This window comes from Equus asinus, chromosome 6, assembly GCF_041296235.1.
Source record: "Equus asinus isolate D_3611 breed Donkey chromosome 6, EquAss-T2T_v2, whole genome shotgun sequence".
NCBI lineage: Eukaryota > Metazoa > Chordata > Mammalia > Perissodactyla > Equidae > Equus > Equus asinus.
In genome coordinates, this window is record NC_091795.1 from 65,164,301 (window position 1) to 65,187,724 (window position 23,424).

A 23,424-nucleotide genomic window follows, 5' to 3' on the forward strand; every position below is an offset into this window, starting at 1 on the left:
TGTGGACCTATGCTCAACATCAAGCCATCCTGTGGCAGGCGCCCCACATATAAAGTAGAGGAAGATGGGCACCGATGTTAGCTCAGGGCCAGTCTTCCTCAGCAAAAAGAGGAGGATTGGTGGCAGATGTTACCTCAGGGCTAATCTTCCTCAAAAAAAAAAAAAGTTGAGTAGAGATATGGAAGATATTTTTAAAGCCCCAAATCAAACTTCTAAAGATGAAAACTACAATATCTAAGAGGAAAAATACATTGGATGGGATTAACAGCAGATTAGACATTGCAGAAGAGAAAATTAGTGTACTTGAAGATAAAGCAATAGAAACTATCCAAAATGAAATACACAGAGAAAAAAAAGAATAAAGATATATTTAAAAAGTTAGTGTGTGAGCTGTGAGGCAAATTTAAGTGGTGTAATTGGAATTCCCAAAGGATAGAAGAGAATGGGAAGCAGAAAAAATTTTTGAAGAAACAATGGCTAAAATTTTTCACTCTTAACTGACATCAAAAAATGTCAACAAACTCCAAGCACAAGAAACGTGGCACATAATAATCTAACCAAATTGCCCAAAATCAGTGATAAAAACAAAATCTGAAATGTATCCAGATTAAAAAAACAGTATATACAAATAAAGATAAGAAGGACAGCATATTCCTTGTCAGGAATATGCAAATCAGAAAACAGTGGAGTGACATCTTTAAAGTACTGAAAGGGAAAAAATTGTCAACCTAGAATAGTATAGCCAGTTAAAATACATTTTTTCAAAAAAGGAATGTAAAATACATGTTTTCAAACATATAAAAGCTGAAAGAATTAATCAGCAGATATGCACTCAAGAAATCTAAAGGAAGTTCTTCAGACAGAAGAAAATTCATACCAGATGGAAATATAGATCTATAGAAAGAAATGATGAGAACCAGAAATTCTAACTATGTGGGTAAACGTATAAGGTTTTTTTTCTTATTACTTTATTCTCTTTTAAAATATAATTGACTAGTTAACCAAATAACAAGTATTGTGGAATTTATAACATATGCATAAATAAAATATAGGACAACAATAGTGTAAAGACTGGGATGGGAGAAATGGAAGCACACTACTATAAGGTTTTTATAGTATAGATGAAATGGTATATCATTTGGGGATAGATTGTGATAAGTTAAAGATGTATACTATAAAAACTAACACCACCTCTAAAAGAACAAAACAAAAAGTTACAGCTAATAAGTCAACAAAGGAGATAAAATAGAATAATTTTAAAATACTCATTTAATCCAAAGGAAGGCAGAAAAAGATGAAAATAAGAACAAAGAATAGATGGGACAAACAGAAAACAAAAAACAAAATGACAAATTTAAATCTAACCATATTAATACTTATACTAAATGAAAATGGTCTACTACCCCAGTTGAAAGGTAGAGAGTGTCAGATGGGATAAAATACTAGACCCAAGTATATGTGTGTCTACATGTGGCTTACAATAAATGTATTCTAAATATAAAGCCACAAATAGGTTAAAAGTAAAAAGATGAAAAAAGATATAGTGTTGCTATTAAAAAGAAAGCCTGAGTAGCTTTCTTTTATATCAGACATAGTAGATTTCAGAGCAAAGAACATTATTGGGTGTAAAGAGGATCACTTAATAACATTAAAGAGTCAATTCAAGAAACAGACAAAACAATTCTAAATGTTTATGTACCAAATAACAAGAGCTTTGAATACCTGAAGCCAAAATGGGTAGAACTATAAGAAAACAGACAAAACCACAATTATAGTCAGAGGTTTCAATATTCCTTTCAATGATTTAATTGAACAAATAGAAAATAAGCAAGGCTATAGATGACTTTAAAAACACTGTTAGCCAACTTGACTTAATTGGCATTTATAAAACACTCCACCCAACAAAAGCAGAATATACACTCTTTTCAAATAGATAAGGAACATTTCCCAAGATATATCTATTCTGGGTCATAATTTAAGTCTCAACAAATTGAAAAGGATTCCAGTCATAACAAAAAATATGTTCCCTGACCATGATGGAATTAGATTAAAAATCAATAACAAATTAGAAATCAATATTCTCTATAACATCTCCAAATAAGTGTATATAAATGATACACTTATAAATAACCTAGGGTCCAAAGAAGAAATCAAAACAAATATTGAAGAGTATTTTTAATTGAATGAAAATGAAATTACAATGTATCAAAATTTGTGGGATACCACTAAAGCAGCACTTGGAGTGAAATTAATACCACTAAATGCCAATATTAGAAAAGAAAGAAAATTCGCTAAATAAACAAAAAAAGAAGACTAAGTTAAACCCACATAATCAGAAGAAAGGAAGTAAAGATTAGAACACATACAATTTTTCCTTGGACAATGCAAATCCAACATCTATTCCTGATAAAACTCTCAGCAACCTAAGAATTCAAGGGAACCTCCTGAACCTAAAAAAGATTATCTGTGAAAAACCTACAGCTACTATCGTACTTAATGGTGAAAGATTACATGCTTTCTCCCTAACTTCAGGAACAAGAAAAGGATGTTTCCTATTCAACATTGCACTGGAGATTCTAGCCACAGTAATAAGGCAAGAAAAAAAAGAAAAGGCATCCAGATTGAAAAAGAAGATGTAAAATTGTCTTTATTAGCAGGCAACATGATCATCTATGTAGACTATCCAATGGGCTATACAAAAAAGCAACTAGATATAATAAGTGAGTCTAGCAAGGTTGTGGGATACAAGATCAATATACAGAAATCAGTTTTATTTCTTCATATAAGCAAAAAAACCTGAAAATTGGAATTTCCAATTCTATACCATTTACAATAGCATAAAAATATGAAAGAGATAATTCTGACAGAAGATAAGAAAAATTAAATAAGATCTAAATACATGGAGGTAAGTTGGTGGACAAAAGATAGTATTTTCCACAAATAGCGTTTTAACAATTGGATGTCCATATTAAAAAAAAAAAAGAACTTCTATCCATATCTTGCACCATATTCAAAAATTAGCTCAAAATGAATCACAAATATAAATGTAAAGCCTAAACTATGAAATGTGTAGATGAAAATACAGGAGAAAATCTCTGTAACCTTGGGCTAAGCAAAGATTTCTTAGATATGACACAAAATGCATGATCCTCAAAGAACAAATTGGTACATTGAACTTCATCAAAATTAAAAAGTTCTACATCTTTGAAAGATGCTATGAGGAGAATGGAAAGACAAGCCACAGGCTGGGAGAAAACATTTGCAAATCATATCTCTGATAAAGAGCTTATAGCCAGAATATATATAGAACCCTCGGAGTATGTCAATAATAAGAAAACAAGCAATCCAATAAAAAAAAATGGGCAAAGCATTTGAACAGACGCTTCATCAAAGAAGATATATAAATGACAAATAAGCACAGGAAAAGATACCCAACATCATTATTCATTAAGGAAATTCAGATTAAAACCCCAATGAGCTACCACTGTATACCTAGTAGAATGGCTATAATTTAAAAGACTGTCCATATTGAGTGTTGGCAAGGATGTGGAGGAAATGGAATTCTCCAACACCACTGATGGGAATATAAAATAGTACACCACTTTGGAAAATGGTTTGGCAGGTCCCTTAAAAAGTTAAATATACACCTTTGTATGATCTAGCTGTTCTACTCCTAGGTATTTGCCCTAGAGAAGTGAAAGTGTATATCCATACAAAGCATATATCTATATATCCAATATGTACATAAATGTTCAGAACAGCTTTATTTGTAATAGCCTCAAACTAGCAACAACCCAAAAGTTCATCAATGGATGAAAGAATAAACAAATTGTGGTACGTCCATACATTCAGATACAGTAGTAATAAAAAGGAAATAACTCAGGAATAAAAAGGAAAGAACTATTGATAGATGCAACAACATAGGTGAATTTCAAAATAATTTTACTGACAAAGAACACTGACTAAAAAAAAGGACATACTGAATGATTCCATTTATTTTAAACTCACCTCACGCCCATCACAATGGTTATTTTTAACAATACAAGAAATAACAAGTATTGGAGAGGATGTGGAGAAAAGAGAACCCTAGGAAATTGCTAGTAGGAATGTAAATTGGTGCAGCCATTATGGAAAACAGTATGGAGATTCCTCAAAAAAATTAAAAATAGAACTACAATATTATCCAGCTGTTCCGCTTATGGGTATTTATCCAAATAACACAAAAACAGTAATTCAAAAAGATATATGCACCCCTATGCTCATTGAAGCATTATTCACAATAGCCAAGACTTGGAAAAAACCAAAGTGCCCATCAACAGATGAATGGATAAAGAAGACGTGATATAGAAACACAACGGAATACTTCTCAGTCGTAAAAAGATGAAATCTTGCCATTTGTGATAACGTGGATGACTTTGAGGGTATTATGCTAAGTGAAATAAGTCAGACGGAGAAAGACAATTACCATGTGATTTCACTCATATGTGGAAGATAAAACAACAACAACAAAGAAACACATAGATACAGAGAATAGATTGGTGGTTACCAGAGTGGAAGGCAGGGGGAGGGCAAAAGGGGTAAAGGCTATACAGAAGCCGAAATATAATGATGTACACCTGAAATTTATGTAATGTTATAAATCAACGTTCACGATTAAAAAAAGAGGAAAAAATCTCTAGAATATATAAAATAATATATAGTGAGGAAAAGTAAATCAGTGGTTTCCTGGGGAAGGAGGAACCTTCAAGGAGCAGAAAGGAGGGATTACAAAACTTATAAAATTAAACATAAAGTTTATGGAACGCTAATTTTACCATAACAAAACTGTAAAACAAAAAACTAAAAAGAAGATGCTTTCTGAAAGAGAGCAGGGCACATATTATACATATAACTAGGCCCTTTGACCTATATAAGCTTTACTAACTAAGGCATAGCATTCACATGTAAAGACATGTAAAGGATAGTTCTACCAAACACTCAAATCATGTCAACGTGTTACCTGTAATTATATTGACATCAAAGTAAAATGTATGTTGCCTCTATTTTATTTCATCACAATGTCAAAATCTTATTTCTGTTCAAAATTCATTACAAAGTAAAGTACAATTTTACAGATAGAAATATAAAACCAATAATCATTACAGAATTCCTCATGCTTTAGAAAAATCGTAATAGCTATGGGCATGTCAAACCGGTTAAGTTTAACAGGTGTAGTACAGCAGAAAGAATGCTGGGCTTTGCAGCTAGAAAGCTCTGAGTTCAAAGACTGGCTCCACCACGTACAAGCCAGTGAGGCTGAGTGCTCTATCATTGCCCTCCTCTGTGAAAAAGAGACAGCAATAGATGCATTGCACCACCAGAAAAAATTGAATGAGATAGAATATATGAAAGCACATAATGGGTGCTCAACAAATATTAGTTTCCCTTCCCTTACTCTTGCACTAACTTAGGTCTTTCATTCTGGCTTTGAGTTTGGAGTTTCAACTTGAAACGCAAAACCAAAGGATTCCTACCTTGGGATTTAAAACTCTCACTAAAGAAAATTTCTTGAACAGAGAGCGTGTGTTTCAAGTTTGTAATAAAACCTAATGTCAAACATGTTCAACCTAATTTGTAATTCATTGTATTTTAATTCATATTAATTATATTTCATGGGGAGTTAAAGCATTTCTTTTCTCATATGCCCATGGTTAATATTTCTTTGTTTACCATTATATTTGCAACCCCTGGTTGGGGATAAGTCACAGTTTTAACTCTGCTGTTGAAAAGGCAGACCCTTGTGTATCTGCAAAAGCAGTCTACTGATACAATTCTTGATCATGCTTGCTAAATGTAATGAATTTAGAGTTATTCAAAAACACGCTATCTTCTTACCAGCAGTGGGGAAGGCAGTAGTTTTCTTTGCATGGATATTATAGGCATTCTTTGCAATGGACTCCAGTAGCCTTTCCCACAGTTTCTTTCATCTTGCTTCTCAAGGCCTATGTGGGCTCAGCTCACCCTCACAGAGGACACGTTCAAGTAATTTACAGTGTTTACCTAACCTTGGGAATCGTTTCTCTTCTTTTAAAAGATTCCCTATTTGTCACTTGTCCCTCCATTTTTCCTGATCTTTTATAGAGGTTCAAAATGTCATATGCTAGGATCCTTTATAGTAAAGCGTTTTAGACACTTGGGGAAAGGAATACCGTCTAAATCTAGAACAGAAAACCAAGAAGGAGAGAGGGTACCAGTCTGTTGATTTCCTAATTTGTGAGCCAGTCCATCCACAAAGTGTTACTGAACACCTCACTAGAGTCTGTGAACAGCAGAACCAAGAGGACCTACTTCTAAGTAACAAAATTATAATAGTCAAAGGGAACATGTAGCCTTATTTGGAAGACAAGACATTCCAATGACACAAAGAATTACAGATGGTCATGTTGAGGGAAGATATCCTGAAGAAGATGGAAGGTGGAATGTGATCTTAAAGGCAGGATTTAGACAGGAAAGAGGAAGAGGAAGGACATCTTAGACAAAGCCTAAAGAAGAGACAAGGGTTTGGAGGCTTGGATGCTACACATCCCTGTTTTCAGCTCCCTAAACTTTCCACATCTTTGTTCTCAGCAGATGACCCTACTGAGAACCTACAGATTTCTGATGTCATCTTTTCCCTCTTCTTCATCTTTTCTTTTCCTTTTGTCCAAAAGGAAGTAGGATCACTTGTCCTTTCAAGGAGAACCCCCCCCAAACTGTGCACAAGATAAAACCACTCCTTCCTCTTTCCTCTCGGTCCATGATTTTCAAACTTGAGCATGTATAGGAATCCTCAGAAAGTTTGTTAAAACACAGATTGCTGGGCTTCCATCCCAGAGTTTCTGACTCTGGGGTGGGGCTTAAGAATCTGCCTTTGTAACAAATTTCCAAGTGATGCTGATGCTGCTGGTTTGGGGACCATACTTTGAAAAGCACTACTCTAGGTCCTTGGTCCATCAAATACCCCCCTTTCATATCTTTACTTCTTTGTTCTTTGCTGTATTGGCATGCCTGCCAACACACCCAACTCTTCCTTCAACTCTGCTTCCCCTTACTACACATACTATTTCCCTCTTGCCCTCTGCCATCAACATTTTTGCAGGAGTAGTCTACTCTCATTGCTTCACCTGCCCTTGCAACATGACCTTTCTCACAACAGTCATTAGCATTGCTCTTCAATTTGCTGACACTGCTGATCACCCTCTCCTTGAAATTCTCTCCTGGACTTGCTTCCATTGAGGACACCACCATTTGGAATCAGGCTTCCTGTTTTCAGTTCCTTCTCAGCATCCCTTACTGGCCCCTATTACTCTGCTCCTGAAGCACAGACACCTTCCAAGATTCTGTCCTTGGCCATCTTCTCTTCTGACTTCCCAGTTTCCATGGTTCTACTCCTAGCTCTTGATTTTGATCTCCAAATCTTCTAGCCCAATGTTTTCCTGAGACTTGAACTTTTATTCTTGACCGCTTGCTAGCTATTGTCACATCCAGAACACATATTTATGTTCTACAACCACCTCAAATGTTGCATGTCCCAAACTGCTCTCTTACTCCTTCCGCTATTTTACTTCCCACATACGGTCACTTCTCCGGAAAGGCCCCCAAATTTGCTTGCCATTCTCCACTGTCATTCAGGCCTGGACTACCTGTTTCCAGTTCTCTTACCACTGACATGGCTTTAAAAACAAAAAAACCTTTTTATTATAAAATAAAACATTGAAACGGAAAACAGCACGAAGTAAATATATGTCAGTTAATTATTATGAGGTAAATACCCGTGTAACCCCACCCAGATCAAGAAACAGAACTTTGCCTGAGTCCCTTTACGTGCTCTGTCCCATTCACCTCCCTTCCACCCCAATGTAATGACTTCCTAACTGGTCTGTGGGCCTCTGGCCTCTCCTCATTCATCAAACCAGATAACTAAATTTGCCTGGACACATCTTTTCTACTCCTATGCCTTTGGTTATTTCCTCCCTGCTTTTCATACTTAGAATGCCCTCTTCAACTGCTTTTCTTCCCTCACCTTTCATCTTCTAAATCACAGCTCAAGGGCTACCTCCTTCATGAAGCTTTCTCAGATCCCTCTACCCCGAACTGGGAGATCTTCTCTTTATCCTTACTTTGCATGATTAACCCCATTAGAGCAGACTCTCTTAGATCTTAGTAGCTGGACAAGTGTCTATCTCTCATCTGGATATCTTGAGCTTCCTAAGGCAGACACTTCACCTTATTCATCTTTATAACCCCTAAAGAGGCCGTCACACTGCTGTACACGTAGCAAACTCTAAATGACATTTAATTATATTGAGCTTAATAACACAAGTTGGACTAGAATTGTGTCTAACAGTGAACTATTTTAGGCAAAAAAGTTATTAATTAACAAAATTAATACCATACGCTTATTTAAAGAAGAGTGTATATAAAATAGATACAGCAAAAAGAAAAAGCTTTTCAGCGACTGTGAAGCTAGGGAGGTTAGATCTCTTTGTCCTCACAGCCCTTCGACCCTCCCCCAAAACCCCTCAACAAAATGATCCCTCCCCCCTACAAAAAGTCCAGAAAACAAGGCAATTCTTTTAAAGAGATCCAAGTATTATTTCTGGGTCTCCCTCTTTCTCAACTAGGCTGGAATTAGTGTTTCTCAACTGGCGTAGTATTGGCATTTGGACAGGACAATTCTTAATTGTAGTGGACAGTCCCTTGCATTTTAGGATGTTTACAATCTCTGTTCCCTCCAGTACTAGTAATAAAACTTACTCTTCGTGACAACCAAACAAAAATGTCCTAGACAGTTAAGGTGTGGAGGGGGGCACACAGTCCACCTTTGGGTAAGAACCACTGGTGGATCATCCCAAAGGCCTCTTCTGATGTCTGCTACTTTATGAATCCCAACAACTAAAGGCTGTGATATAGACAAGAAACTAATCAGAATTACTCTTCTATCTGTACAATTTTCCCCTTCCCACAGCCATTCATGTCTTCATTAAGATGACACCATTAAAATTCAAAGTCCAAAGTGAGGAATAAAGCCCTCACATGGAAGGTAAAAAAATACCTCTCCTAAGGACAAATAAGATGTCCACAGATTCACCTTTGTGGTTTTAGTCGGTATGCTAAACTCAACAGAAATCTAGGGATAAAATGGGCTTATCAAAGTGTGATCTGTGCTCCAGATATTAGAATCACCTGAGGAGAGTGTTAAAATGTCAGATTCATGAACCTCAACCCCAGAAAGTCTGATTCAGTAACGAATTTTTGTTTTTAAAAAAGCACCACATGTAATTCCCATGACAATGGGTCATGAGCCACTTGGAGAAACTTTATTCTAGAAGATATTTACCTGTTTGGGTTTGGATTTAGAATACTCTTTAGCCGTAGGTCTAGACTTTAAATTCCATGTACCGAATGTCTTTATTTTCAAAAGGGGGATTTTAAAAAGGGTGCCACTCCAGAGAAGTAAGAGTGGCCCTAAAGACAGAATTGATTAAGAATACTCTCTGCTGGATCACTAAGGGAAGGAGGCAACATCACTGATTAATCAAAACAAGATTTCATTTATATAAATTCCTTGAAACAGATTACCTGGCCAACTTTGTTGGTTTTATCTTGAAATGAAACTAATTTACATTTCCAGACTAGGAATAAGACTTGGAGAAAGGTAAGAGGGAAGTAAAATTAGGTCTTAATGAAATTTTTACCTCAGAAGATGTACAAGATTAACTACAGACAATTGAGAGCTGACAGTAAGTCAGGTCCCGTCCTTTCTCTATAAATGCATGACATCCATAAAATAAACAAGAGAACAAGGTGAATGGAACTGGCTTTAATGAATGCAAATCTGGATGACTTTAAAGCAATGAAACACTACAGAATTTAATGAGAAACTCTCAGAGAGAACTCTAGTTCAATGGTTTCCAAGTGAAGTCTTCAGACCAGCAGCATCAGTGTCACCTGGGAGTCTTTTAGAAATGCAAAATGTTGGGCCCCACCTCACTCTCTCATCAGAGGATGGGGCCCAACCATCTATGTCATAACCAGCTCTGCAGATGGTTCTGATACAGTACTTAAGTTTGAGAACTGTAGCTCTAGCTTATCACTTAGATGTTTCTGGACTGACTTTAAAGCTGATCCCACCCTATGCCTCTATGTTTTTGTCTGTAATTTAACTGAAATACACTTATTTCAGAGTCTAAAAGGAAGACAGAGTGGCCTAACATTCAGGCCCCCTATGTTGGTAACCGGTATATTCTATATTGATTAAGGAGGATTGGTAAAGGGTTTTGAGATCTTGAAATAAAAGGTACTAATTATTTTACTAATTATATTTTCCATTTCAAATATCTCTGATTCTATGATTATGACATTTGATTAACTTACATGGTAGCACAACACAGTGACAATAAAAAATTAGAATTAGTTCTCGTTTCACATCAAATTACAACTACGTGCCATTTGATATGAAATAACAAAATTAATTATTGCTTTTTAGTGTTTTCTTTTATTTTTCTTCTTTATTCCTTATTTTTCAAACTTATGAACTTTCAGGCACAGTGCAATTTAATATAGGAATTTCACTATTTCTTGCCAACTTCAAATTATAACTTCCAAAATAATGGGATAAAAATTATTCTGATCTAGCATTGTGGTAGCAGCTTAGGGTGACCCACATTAGGTGGTTCAAAAGGAGAGAAAAGCTTCCAAATGCTTTTAAGAAGCCAGTATACCAGTGATATTAAAATCTAATGAAGATTGCTCAAGGAAACTGTGGACCAATTTTCCTGAGGAATATCAATGCAAAAAGCCCACATAACATCGTATACTCCTAGTGTGAATGTAAAATGGTCCAGCCACCTTGGAAAACAGCCTGGCGATTCCTCAGAAAGTTAAACGTAGAGTTACCATATGACCATATACACCCAAGAGAAATGAAACTTGTCACAAAAATTTGTGCACAAATATTGATAGCAGCATTATTCATAATAGCCATAATATGTAAATAACCCAAATGTCTATCAACTAATGAATGCATAAGTAAAATTTGGTATATCCATACAATGGAACATTATTCAGTATTAAAATGAATAGCATCCTGATACATCCTAAAACATGGATGAACCTCAAAACACTATGCTAAGTGAAAGAAACCAGACATGAAAGACCACGTTACATGATTCCATTTATGTGAAATGTCCAGAATAAGCAAATCCAGAGAGACAGAAAGTAGACTAGTGGTTGCCTAGCACCGGGAAGGAGAAAGGGTGGAAGGGGTTGGGAAGACTGTTAATGGGTATGCAGTTTCTTTTGGGGAAGATGAAAATGTTCTAAAATTGATTATGACGGTTGCACAATTCTGTGAATATACTAAAAGCCAGTGAATTGTGTATGTTAAATGGCTGAATTATATGGTTATATGAATTATATCTCAATAAAGTTGTTATAAGAAAGAATCCCAGGGGCCAGCCTGGTAGCGTAGTGCTTAAGTTCGCATGCTTCACTTTGGCAGCCTGGGGTTCACAGGTTCAGATCCTGGGCACAGACCTACACACCATTCATCAAGCCATGCTGTGGTGGTGTCCCACATACAAAATAAAGGAAGATTGTCATGAATGTTAGCTCAGTGACAATTTTCCTCAAGCAAAAGGAGGAAGATTGGCAACAGATGTTAGCTCAGGGCTAAACTTCCTCACCAAAAAAGAAAAAAAAAACAGAGAGGAATCCCAAATAAGATATTATTAAAATATAGTAGCATGTTAAATTAAGAATTAAGACACCATGACCAAATAACTAGAAATACAGAGATGTTTTAATATTAGGAAACCTGTTAGTATGGATTGTAATAGTTATAGGTAAAATCAGAAAAACAATTTGATCATCTCCATACAGGCTGAAAAGACATCTGCTCAAGTTCATATTTATTTATGATAAAATCTCTAAAAAGTAGGAATCAATAAAAAAATTCCTTAACAAGATAAAAAGTATCATATATATTTCAACTCAAAAGCTAATGCATACTTAATGGTGAAACATTAGAGGATTCCCAACAAAGTCCTACTCAAAGATACTTTAAAAAAATTTTTTTTTTTAAAGATTGGCACCTGAGCTAACAACTGTTGCCAATCTTGTTTTTTCCTGATTTTTCTCCCCAAATCCCCCCAGTACATAGCTGCATATTTTAGTTGTGGGTCCTTCTAGTTGTGGCACGTGGGACGCCACCTCAACATGGCCTGATGACCGGTGCCACGTCCACACCCAGAATCCGAACAGGTGAAACCCCGGGCAGCCGAAATGGAGCGCTCGAACTTAACTGCTTGGCCACAGGGCTGGGCCCAAACATAATTATTATTTAATATCATTCTGGAAATTTTTATTCAATAAAATTATACGAGAGAAAGAAAAAAGAGTTATAAGAATTAGAAAAAAGTCAAAATTGTCATCATTTGCAGATGAAGTGATTGTTTATTTGGAAAATTCAAGAGACTAAACTGACAATAAGAAATAATAACTCATTGAGGTGACTAACCATTTACTACACAAAACCCTATAACTTTTTTATATATGTACAAATAATCTATTTGAAAATATAATGTAAGAGAAGATCTCATTTATAAGAGAGAACAAAAAAAGATAGTTTCTAAAAATAAACTTAAGGGAAATGAATCAAGATTTTGAGTGCTGGTGAAACACCATAAAAAAGCTTAAAAAAAAGAAAACACCCTGTTATTGAATAGGAAGACTCAAAGTCATAAAGGTGTCAAGTCTTAGTCAACTATGCATTTTTTTCAATGACAATGAAAATGCCAATATAATAAAAATACCAACATAATTTTAGAAAATGCTAAAAAGAAAGAATAATGGCAAGGGTCTAGTCTTAAGAGATATAGAAGTATATTAAAAAGTTTTCTCTTAAAACTGAAAGACACATTCACAGAGGACGCAGTCTTCTGATGTGCACACCTGGCTATCAATATTGAACTTGGCCTATTTTTGGTGGTGAGATTTTTGACCTTGGTAAAGAGTAAGGATGTCCAAATAGTCAGTACAATGTTATTCTAGAAGAAAAGGCCTTAATTTTTAATTTGCTGCAGTTTAAAAGGACCGCTAAAAAATACAGTATCCCCAAATTTTAAAAATCTGGCTCATTTTTAATATAAATAAAATAAATATATAATATAATAAAATATCTGAAACTGGATAACATTCCTGTGGGAGTTGGTTTCTTCAGTGCAAAGCACTGAATAGTAGGGACATGAGCCCTTCTATAAATTTGTCAAGCAAAAAAATAATGTTAGTAATAGAAAGTATACAAGTAATTTCATTTTCCTATATCCAAGATAGCAAGAGAAGGAAACAGGACTGTGGCATCTCTAGAATTCTCAGCAGTTCTCAAGATTCTGTTACCATAATTCTAGCAAAACTCACTAACAGGTGTATTTTATCAGAAAATTTCTTGCAGACAGCCCTCAGCTTCCTTATCTGAGTTCCCTTCTTCTAACCTTCCTCTTCAACCTGACAAAGGACAGATAAATGCCTATTCCCAATGTCAGTTTGTCTACAGACACCGCATGTGCATGCCTGAGAAGAAGCTTATCCTGAAATGAAAGTCAGCTATCTGATATACAAACTGATGTCTGAATCTCAAGAGCTTGACTTTCTTCTAGTAAAAATTGTTTGGTTCCATAAGCCTTATGGATTCATGTCTTTCAAAAATGTGCTCCAAATACAAATCTTAAAGTCTTTCATGTAAAAGGCTCAAAGTGTACTAATTGCTTCAGGGAATACAAAAACATGTTAAGCAGAATCCTTGCCTTCAAGAAAATTGTCTCCCTTGCTAAAATATGAACTCCAAGTAGGCATGGACTTTCTCACTCTTGTTAGTCACTACATCTCCAGCACCTAGAACAGTAGGTGGCAGACAGAAGGTGATCAAAATATTTATCAAGACATGAACGAACCAATGAACATGAAAACAAAGACAACAAGCTTTGAACAATAAGAGAATATGCGATGTTTAACTGTGGGACTATTCTAAAGCCAACAGAAGTTTAAAAAAGGAAAAGATTGGGGCAGGCTGAAAAAGTCTGCGAAGGCAGGAGGAAATGGTAATTAAGCCATCCTAGAAGGAAGGATTTAGGGGCTGAGGAGGAGAGGAACAAGATTGGGAAAGACCAGAGATGGGAAGGACCAAATGTGTTAGGAGCAGAGTGCCAAGGCTGTGTGACCAAAGGACAGTGTGTATGTTGCAGGCAGTGGAAGCTAGATTGAATGAGGAAACTGAGGGCAGACTGCAGAAGGCCTGGAAAAATTACCAACTGGATCCCACTTGGTTGGGATTTACATTTTTAACATCATTTTTCACATCCCCAATTTAATCTCTAAAGGAAAATGAGCCTTAGAGAAGACATAAATCTTAAAAAGCAGGAGGGCAATGGGGCCAACAGCCAATCCTGGGCGCCCACATAAAGGTAAAATTTGGTTTATAAAAAAGTCCTAAAAGTTATAATTAGTTCCACAGTTTACTAAAATTAATGATTTATCAAAGAATAATAAAAGTCACAGGCCTAAATTCACTAGCAATTTTCACACAAAGATAAGCTTTTTTCTTAAGTAGAAACTCACTTTTAATGTCGCAGCAGGGTATATCTAATAGATTTTTAAAAAATATTGTAACTGTTAACTAATATTAACCAGAGAATGACGCTATTCACTAATTCTGGAACACCCAGAAATATGTAGACGTCAAAAACTCCAAATGGTTCTTATTAGACAGTCACAATTTTGAAGACAGCTTCAGATAAACCTAACAATTGAGATGCTGTAAATATCCCTGCTCTTTCACCAATTTCTAGCTATATTTAGTAGCACAATTTCCTTTCGTCAAGAGGTATTTTTTTTTTTTTCTGAGGAAGATTAGCCCTGAGCTAACTGCTGCCAATCCTCCTCTTTTTGCTGAGGAAGACTGGCCCTGAGCTAAAATCCATGCCCATCTTCCTCTACTTTATATGTGGGACGCCTACCACAGCATGGTGTGCCAAGCAGTGCCACCCAGGATCCGAACTGGCAAACCCCAGGCTGCCGAAGCGGAATGTGCGCACTTAACCGCTGTGCCACTGGGTCGGCCCCATGAGTTACTCTTGATAACTCCATATTTATGTTCTCAAAGGCAGAATACCTACGACATATTAGTTAAAGGAATGGATGGCTGCATGGATGGACAAACAAATGAACCATCAAATGATTGTATTAAGATCTTCGAAATGTCATGGATATATGCTTCATATATGTGCACCCTAGATTTTTCTTGGCCAGGGCTGAAGCTTCCAGGCTTTTGCAGAGATGTCTTTCAATTTAGCAACAATCAGCTTGGGATTAAAATGCAACAGAGGGAGTAAGAAAATTTGTAACGGAAGAGCGTAATTCTAGGCAAGGGTTGTGGTGTTTATGAGAGCAGGGGTGGATTTACTGGGAAGCTAATGAAGCGTAAGCTCAACCCTCATTTGCCCAGGCCCCTTCCAGGGCCCACAAGGAGCCCCAGTGATGTGTTCACATGGTCGTATGTTTATGTAAAATTTGCCAAAGTAAAGTACAATCAAATTTATCCTTCTAAAGAGGGCCCTCAAAATAAGTTTCAGGTCCCACGCAACCTGGGTCTGCACTGTCTGAGCGGTCGGAAGAGGCTGGTAGGAGGAGGAATGCTGGTAGTTACTGAGAACATCGTCAGAGCAGTAGGAACGGGAGCTTGGGGTACCAGTCAGGTTTCTGGGTGCCTTCTCATTCCTTTTTTAAAACACCATTTCCTAGGTTCACATTTCTCATACCACGATTCCTTTCTGCTTTTACATCTTCTTTGCAAATGAAGTCACAGGAGACATTCAGCTGTTACAAACTTCATGTCAAGCTTTGAAGTGCTTTTTAATAGCAGAAATATTTGGCTCACGTGTGGGCTTTGTAGCTATGGTAAATACCTCTTAGTTATCTGTCGCTACTGTTATTCCACACCTCCAATTTGGAAGAGAAATTCTGCATATGCATTGAGGCACTAAAAGAGAATATTGAACTATATCTTAGCTCTTTTGTGAACGGTTTCCTTTTATTTCTTCCCGCATGGAGCTAATGCTTTCATCATATTGTACTGGTTATGGGTGGGAAAGCAGTGGATGGAAGGGGAATGCTGATTATTACATCACTGGTTGACAGTTTCCTCTTAGCTTCTTAAAGGTTAAGTGGTCAAGTAGCTCCTTAATATGAGATCAAGGCATTTCCAGAACTGACTCATCCACCTGTTTTCTAGCAAAGTGCTTTAGTAGACTTCGGACAAAATACCTGTGGTACTTAGAAGAAAATGACCACAATTTATATGAGATAAAGACAGGAGAAAACCCTCATCTTGGAGGTTTGCATATGACTATTGACATATAGGATATATGTCCAGGTACATATCAGAACAATATATTTAGAAATAGTATTTTTGAGAACAGATAAATAGAAACAAAGGCTATTAAGCATTTCAGATATGTCCTGTGTTGAACTATGACCTTTTGCCTCTGTATGTAACTCAATTATTTTATGAAGAGGTGATAGAAAATATTATTGCACTCCATAAGTTAAACACTTCACATTTTTATTCCTCAAAATGCAGCATTTTAGAATTCTAGAAATGTTTATTAATTAGTGATTATTAACACCCAGTAAACAACATTACATCTCGTAAAAACACAATCTCTCTTCACAGCATGACGCTGAAATCTATTATTCCCTGATTCCATATGCTGAAATACACTCAAATGGTCACAAATGACCTTAAGCATTAAATAAATGTAAATGAGGACAACATAGAAAATGTGCTTTTGATTGATAACTAAAAGACCAGGTTGAAAATCACGTCCCAAAATGAAGGGAATGGCAGTCTGCACTGTGGAGTAAAGGCTTTCCTAAGAATGAAGCACATGCAGGTAAAAGCGGATTGCTCTTTCTCTGGACCTGCCAGAGGTCTTCTGGGAAACAGAACTGGTTTGTTCATTTATACGAGAAACACAGAGCTGTTTTACTGCCCCCTGTGCCATCAGCTTACTCTGAACATTCTAACGCAGGATTTAAAAATACTATATACACACTGCATTACATTCACCAGCTAATATAAGAGAAAAAAATTATTGCTATTCCATAGCTGCATCCCAATATGTTGACCACTTTAGTTGTTAAGCATTGTTGCCGTTCATCTACCTTTTCCCCCGCAAACTGAGCAAGTGGGGTAGGAAAGCATCCTCAATGTAGAGAAAACTCAAAATGTCAAAGGAGGACAGATTAACAGTAATAAATAAACTACGTAATTACTTAAAAATTAGATTGCTCTTCTAATAACATCTGTGGTTAAATTATAAAGGAAAAATGCACAAATACAGGTATGTCATGTGAAAACTACTAAATGATTATTCATTCCTTTAGGTCCATACCAACAGGGCAAAAATGAAAACGCAGCATCACAAAAAACACCATTGGTTTGGTTGAGGGTAAACATTTCTCCTAGTTTAGATAAGAAGTAACAGAATCTAAAAGGCAACGGATACCTATATTATTTTAAAATCATGGACTAGAGCAGTGTTTCTCAGTCTTGGCACTACTGACATTTTGGGCCAGATATTTCTTTGTTGTGGGGCTGTCTTGTGCATTGTAGGATGTTTCGCAGCATCCCTGGCCTCCATCACCAGATGCCAGTGGCAACCCCATCCCCCTAGTCATGACAAAAAAAAAAAAATCCCTGGGGTAAAATTGCCCCTGGGTTGGGAACCAGGGGAATAGAGCCATTCAGAGGAAGGTCCCAGGCTGAACTTTTCCTACCCTCAGATTGTACACTCTCAATCCTGAAATCATTCCCCATGCAGTGTTTAATATACTTATCTTCAGTCCTTCTCATCTATTAATTAAAGATAATGAGAATGCCTGCCTGCTTCATTATGGGTTCTTGTGAGAAGAAGATACTTTTAAAGTGCTTAGAACTGTGCCTGACACACAGTAAGTGCTCAATAAATTTTAGCTAGTATCATTTTTAATAATCATCCATAGTATCGAGAAAAGCAGTTTCAACCAGAGTGTTTTAATGTGGAAAGGTATCTTACCAGCTTGATATTTTCTGAGTCTTAAACACACCAGCCTTCTGATTCCTTGTGATGATATCTTTCACATCTATAGGATATGGTTAAGAAAGCTTCTACAGAGATAGTCAACTGACTCCACCCCCCCCTCCCCAAAAAGGCCCATAAACAGTGATCTTATTGCACCTGGGATCAGCACGGTGAAGAGAGAAGAGCTGTAGGGTGTGAGGCAGGAGAAGGGTCTAGTCCTGGCTCTACCACCAAGTGTTGAATTACTGCCACAGGCAAGCTCTTCTCATTCCCTGGGCTGCAGTTTTGTCACATGTGAAATGTACATTCAGGGAGAACGATGGCAAGGCCCAGGGTTATGGACGCTGCTGGGGGGAGATGACTGTTATAGGTGCCATGCTCCTCTTGCTTAAAAGAGCTAGGAGTCCAAAGGCAAGCCTCTTTCGGTCAGTGAGGAGGGCAATGGCAGTCTGCTGAGACATTCTAAGTTTTCCAATCTCCTAAATGCTACCAGGGAGGGTGGGATGAGCATCAGGGGAAGACTTGAGAGGAAGTGAGACAAGGACATGGAGCAAAGCTTGGAGAATCTTTGAAAGAAAACAAATTACTGAAGAAGAAAGTCAATCCAGTGAAAGGCCCCTTGAAGAACTGTCCTTACAGACTTATGCTCTGGCCTCTGGCCATCTGCTAGCATGTGAAGACTTGTACAGAAAGAGCCACATTTATTGAAGAGACCTTTTGAGGAGCTGGTCCATCACATCACAGAGCACCATCTTTATGAGGGCCCACGGGGAAAAAATCATGTCAGGTTTCAACACCAGGAAAAGCTAGACTTCAGATCAAATAGTTTTGTTTCAACTTCTGGACACTATGAATTTTACAACCGTTCCTCTTTCTCTTTTTGCTCTAGTCCCTGTGCAACTCAGAGGCAAATGTAGGACTTCAGTCTAACAACCACAAAAGCTCCTAAGGCATATATTTTTTGTACTGACCTCTATTCCTGGCTTCATCATATTTTCCTGGCTTTCTAATGTCCAACTGCCCTCACTTCCTCATTTTTTTATATGGTATATTCTATGCGTCACTGTAAGAACCCTCAAATTCCCTCTTTTGGAATAAGGTGGGCTTAAATAAACAAGAAATAAACTAATTCCAGTGACGGCTGCAAGCTGAACTAAATTGGGCCCATGGGGAGGACACCAAGCAGACAAGCGATGTTCCCTTATTGCTAAGAAAAACAGATTTCCGGAATGCTCGAAACAAGCATTGGCCAAGATCTCCCTGCAAGAACAGAGCCACAGGACTTTTTAACCCAAATCTCTGCTTGGAACACCAGGCACACCCATTTCTCCTCTGAGTGAATAAGCAGGTACTGTGATAGCTTTCTTCTCCCAGGAGTGGGTAGGAAAAATCAATTAGGTCTCCTAATGAAGGGCTTTGTTGAGGTTTACAAAAGTGCTATAATGCAGACTTTTTTTTTTCTGGGTGAACTTTCCTGTATGCAAATTAAATACTGTTAAATTACATTCATTAAAAAAATAAAAGAGACTAATTTGCCTACTTGTTTTGATTAACTAAAATGACACATCGGCCTACAGTTCTGTCTATTTCAGGAAGAAAGTATTTCAGGAAAGTCTTCTAAATGAAATGTCTTGTAGAAAAGGACAGCTGACATCTTTATTCTGAGAAGAACAAAATTAGTAAAGAGTCAACTGACAACTGTTTTTGATTAAGCTCCCCTACACTCCGGCCACACCCTACTCAGCGTTTCCATGACATCCAACCACACGCCATAGCGTGCCCGGTACACCTGTCGAGTCGTATGAGTACATGACTAATCTATCAAGCAAAACATATTATTTTGTTAGTGGAGGTAATACTTTTTATAAAATAGTCACAGGGAAGTTAAATTATATAACTCAGAAAACCTATTAACAATTTTTAGTAAACATCTTAACACTATATACTTTTATACAACTTATAAACTTGTGACTCCAGGTGGTCAGGCTGAAGCAAGGAAATATATTTATATTCTAGAAGCAATTTTTTTTAACGAAAAAATTCACAGCAGAATTTAGGCTGCTTTATTTTTAGAACTAGGAAGGGAATATATTTTGTAGTTTAGGAGGTATTTTTAATATGAAAACAAGTACAAAGAGAAAAAAATGGCAACACTGTATTAAAATATCTCCTTAAGAGATATATTCTGATATTCTGCTCCCCACCCTTTACTTTAGGTCAGATTTTGAGGTGGTTCCTCTGACTGGCACTGTGTCCGTTAATAGATTTTATCATTCTTCTGTCACCTCAGGGTAATAAAGGAAATTCAATCAAATCAAGTCGATACGTCCAGAATAGCATTCAACAGGATGGACCAAATCGTGTTCTCTGAACTGCACCCACCTTCTGGAAGACTTCAATGGGAGGTACTGGGTGCAGAGAAAGCCTTAATGTGATTTCTGATTACATAGATACAGAGCAATCGCCTCCAATCTCCTTGTCTGGGCAACTGAACTTCCAGAGTCATAGGATATATGCTTGTGGCTAAAAGGAAACCAGATTCTATCTTTCGATTTCCTTTCCCAATAAAGCATAGTTCAGGAGTGGGGCTCCATTTTAATTTTTCTGATTTTTATTCTTAAAATATATATTTTTGTATAATGACAGTAACAGTTATTTAAACAAATTGTATACATAAGTTCTATATATGTAAATATAATTAAGTGAATTATATATAAAATATTGTTTAAAATATTAGCCTCCTCCTGTAATTAGTGATCGTTTTATTATCAGTAGTTGCATACACATTTTCAGAGTTGGCATTGTTCTTTAAGCAAGAAAGTATTTTTAAAATAATAACATTGTGATTCACAAAGCATTACTTTCTTGGTTTATGTTACCTTTATTTTCATTGGACCATTAAAGGTGGGGGTATGAAACTACGAAATTATAAGTCCTGTTCATTTTGATCTCTATAGGTTTTAAAAAATGCTTGATGTAGCAATATTTGCTAATTTAAAGGCTGAATATATTCTTAAATGTGCTTGTTACTCAAATGAATTGAGAGGATGACAGAGAGGTACTTGGAATTCTGTTAGCAATGTCAACTGTTAAGTTTACGGATGAGAGGCATTTTCTTCCAGAGGATGCTGAGGAAATGCAAGATGACACTCACCATATCATTCTAGTTTTGGGTGAAACAGAATGGTTTAATGGGGAAAAAAAAAAGCTTTGAAGTCAAATGAACCTGGCTCCTAGTGCTGGTTCTGATACATAGTGGCTGTGCAAACTTGGGTAAATTAACCTCTCTGGGCACCATCTCAAAAACAGGAATAATGACACCTATTTTATAGGCTTAATGGAGTATCCCACAGAATAAGCCTGACACATCGTAGGTGCCTAATTCATGTCAATTCATTATCTTTTTCAATAATTCAGGCAAGAGCTTTGGAAGGACAAAGAGGCTGGTGACAGTAACTAAAATGAGGTTTGGCACTTATGCTTTATTTTCTTTTCCCTACTGCTCAGAACTAATTTATGTGAACATTTATATTGTAAAATATAATATATATTTAAGTATATATTGTAGACTATACTATATAAATAAATTTATATTTATATTGTAAATAAGTAGAAGGAATCAAAGAACTTCTGCCCTGGAGGTTTGCAGTGTCTTTCCCACGGATAAACATGCTCTAGCCGAGGCATAGTTCTGTGTCCCACGAGAACAGAGACTCGGTCTGACTTTCCACTGCTGTACCTTTAGCACCTGAAATGGCATGCAATTAATAGTGGTTGAAATAATTTTAATTACTTAATCAGCTTAACTTATTATATAATTTGTATTTAATTTTCAAAGTTATTTGTTGAGCTCCTACTCCATGTGAGGCGCAGAGTGTCCATTTATGACTCACCTAGTAAAGAGAAGTACAGCTGGCATCGATATTTGAGGAAGGGGTCTGGCCACAGGATGATGGCCTGGCATTCCCAAGGTCTCAAACATCCACAGCACAGGCTGCACAGTCTGCATGAAGCTTAGTTTATTAATTACTCAGGTCAGGGGTTCTGTTAAATAAAATAATGTTAAGCCAGGGGTGTCTCCTTTAAAATGCATAGGAGAATTACCAATTTTTGGAGAATCCTAAGCTCAAGTCATGATCGAGACTATGTGTACTGTGGGGATAAGATGCTTGGGCCAGGAGCATGAGAAATGGGTCACCAAGCATTGCCATATTCTGCAGATAACACTCTTGATGTTTACTAAGGATGGGTCAAGGCAAGGTGCTTACATTGGGCAAAGTAGTGAGTGTACCAGAGAGGGCTGCTCACCTGTAGTTGTTGTACTCTTATTCCTTAGGATTTGGAAGTGGCTTAGCATCAATACTAGCTCAGTATACCATTTCTCTCCCCTATTCTTATGTCATTGTCATCACTAGCTACAAACTTCATTGAGTATTCTCTCTGGGCACTTGGAGATTTCTTTCTTTATTACACTAAAAGGGCAGGGCCAAAGAAAGAGAACACATTTCACACTATTGTAGGATAAATTTGAGAACTAGATGAAACAAATGATCCCATTTCCAATTTATCCTTTGTCCTCTTCAGGTGCAGATAAAATGGCATCTGCAGGGAGAGGCAGCTCTCAGGTAGGGGGCTCTGGATTAGACCCAGCAATGCAGTTTAAGGGCCAAGGGGAATCTCAGGGACGCCGACCCATGAGTCTGAGAAAATATTTAGGACTTAAACATTCACTTATACCACAAGTCTTAATCTCTTTTCAGATACCCCTGTTTAATAAATATCAAATCAACATCTGGCTTTCCAGGGTCAAGGTGGACAGCTCTACAAGACATAGCCAATCCATTTGATACATTTTAGGGAGATAATAAACAACCTCACAACTGGTTGAGACGCTTCCATGATATAAAGATTCAGAATTATCCATACATTGCCTCACATATTTAAAAAACAGAAATAACTGAAGATAAAAAGGAAATACAGGAAATGCTATTTTTCTTTAAAAAAAGGTAAAAATCAGGATCTTAGAAGCTTAAGAGACTAGGAAGTAAGACTCAGTTGGAGTCATTAAATTCAGATGCCAAGAACAACAAAAATAATTTTTTAAATGATGAGAATAATATACAGGCCAATACTCAGATGTGATGTGCGATTGCCAGGTCGATTTTCAATTACATTTCACTGATGTATTCATTTGTTTCTTAATGTGCTCATCTTGCCCATTAAGAATAATTAGCAGCTTTGCTTAGAGATTTTCTGGCTTCTGGCAATGTTTCTCCTCCTTTTTTTG

The 23,424-nt window shown here is 36.7% G+C and overlaps 1 protein-coding gene across 6 annotated transcripts in view; it reads right to left on the reverse strand.

Moving 5' to 3' along the window:
* Nucleotides 1–23,424, reverse strand: part of CAMKMT (calmodulin-lysine N-methyltransferase) — a 372,589-nt gene that overhangs the window by 29,841 nt on the left and 319,324 nt on the right. For 3 of the 6 annotated variants that reach the window (XM_044772352.2, XM_070512168.1, XM_044772353.2), the window contains exons 7-8: nucleotides 18,132–18,198; nucleotides 1,723–1,743 (exon numbers count right to left, since the gene is read on the reverse strand). In XM_044772352.2, coding sequence (XP_044628287.1) covers nucleotides 1,723–1,743; nucleotides 18,132–18,198 — 88 coding nt within the window. The remainder of the gene's footprint in view (nucleotides 1–1,722; nucleotides 1,744–18,131; nucleotides 18,199–23,424) is intronic. The other 3 variants (XM_014833329.3, XM_070512170.1, XM_070512169.1) reach the window with 1 other exon arrangement.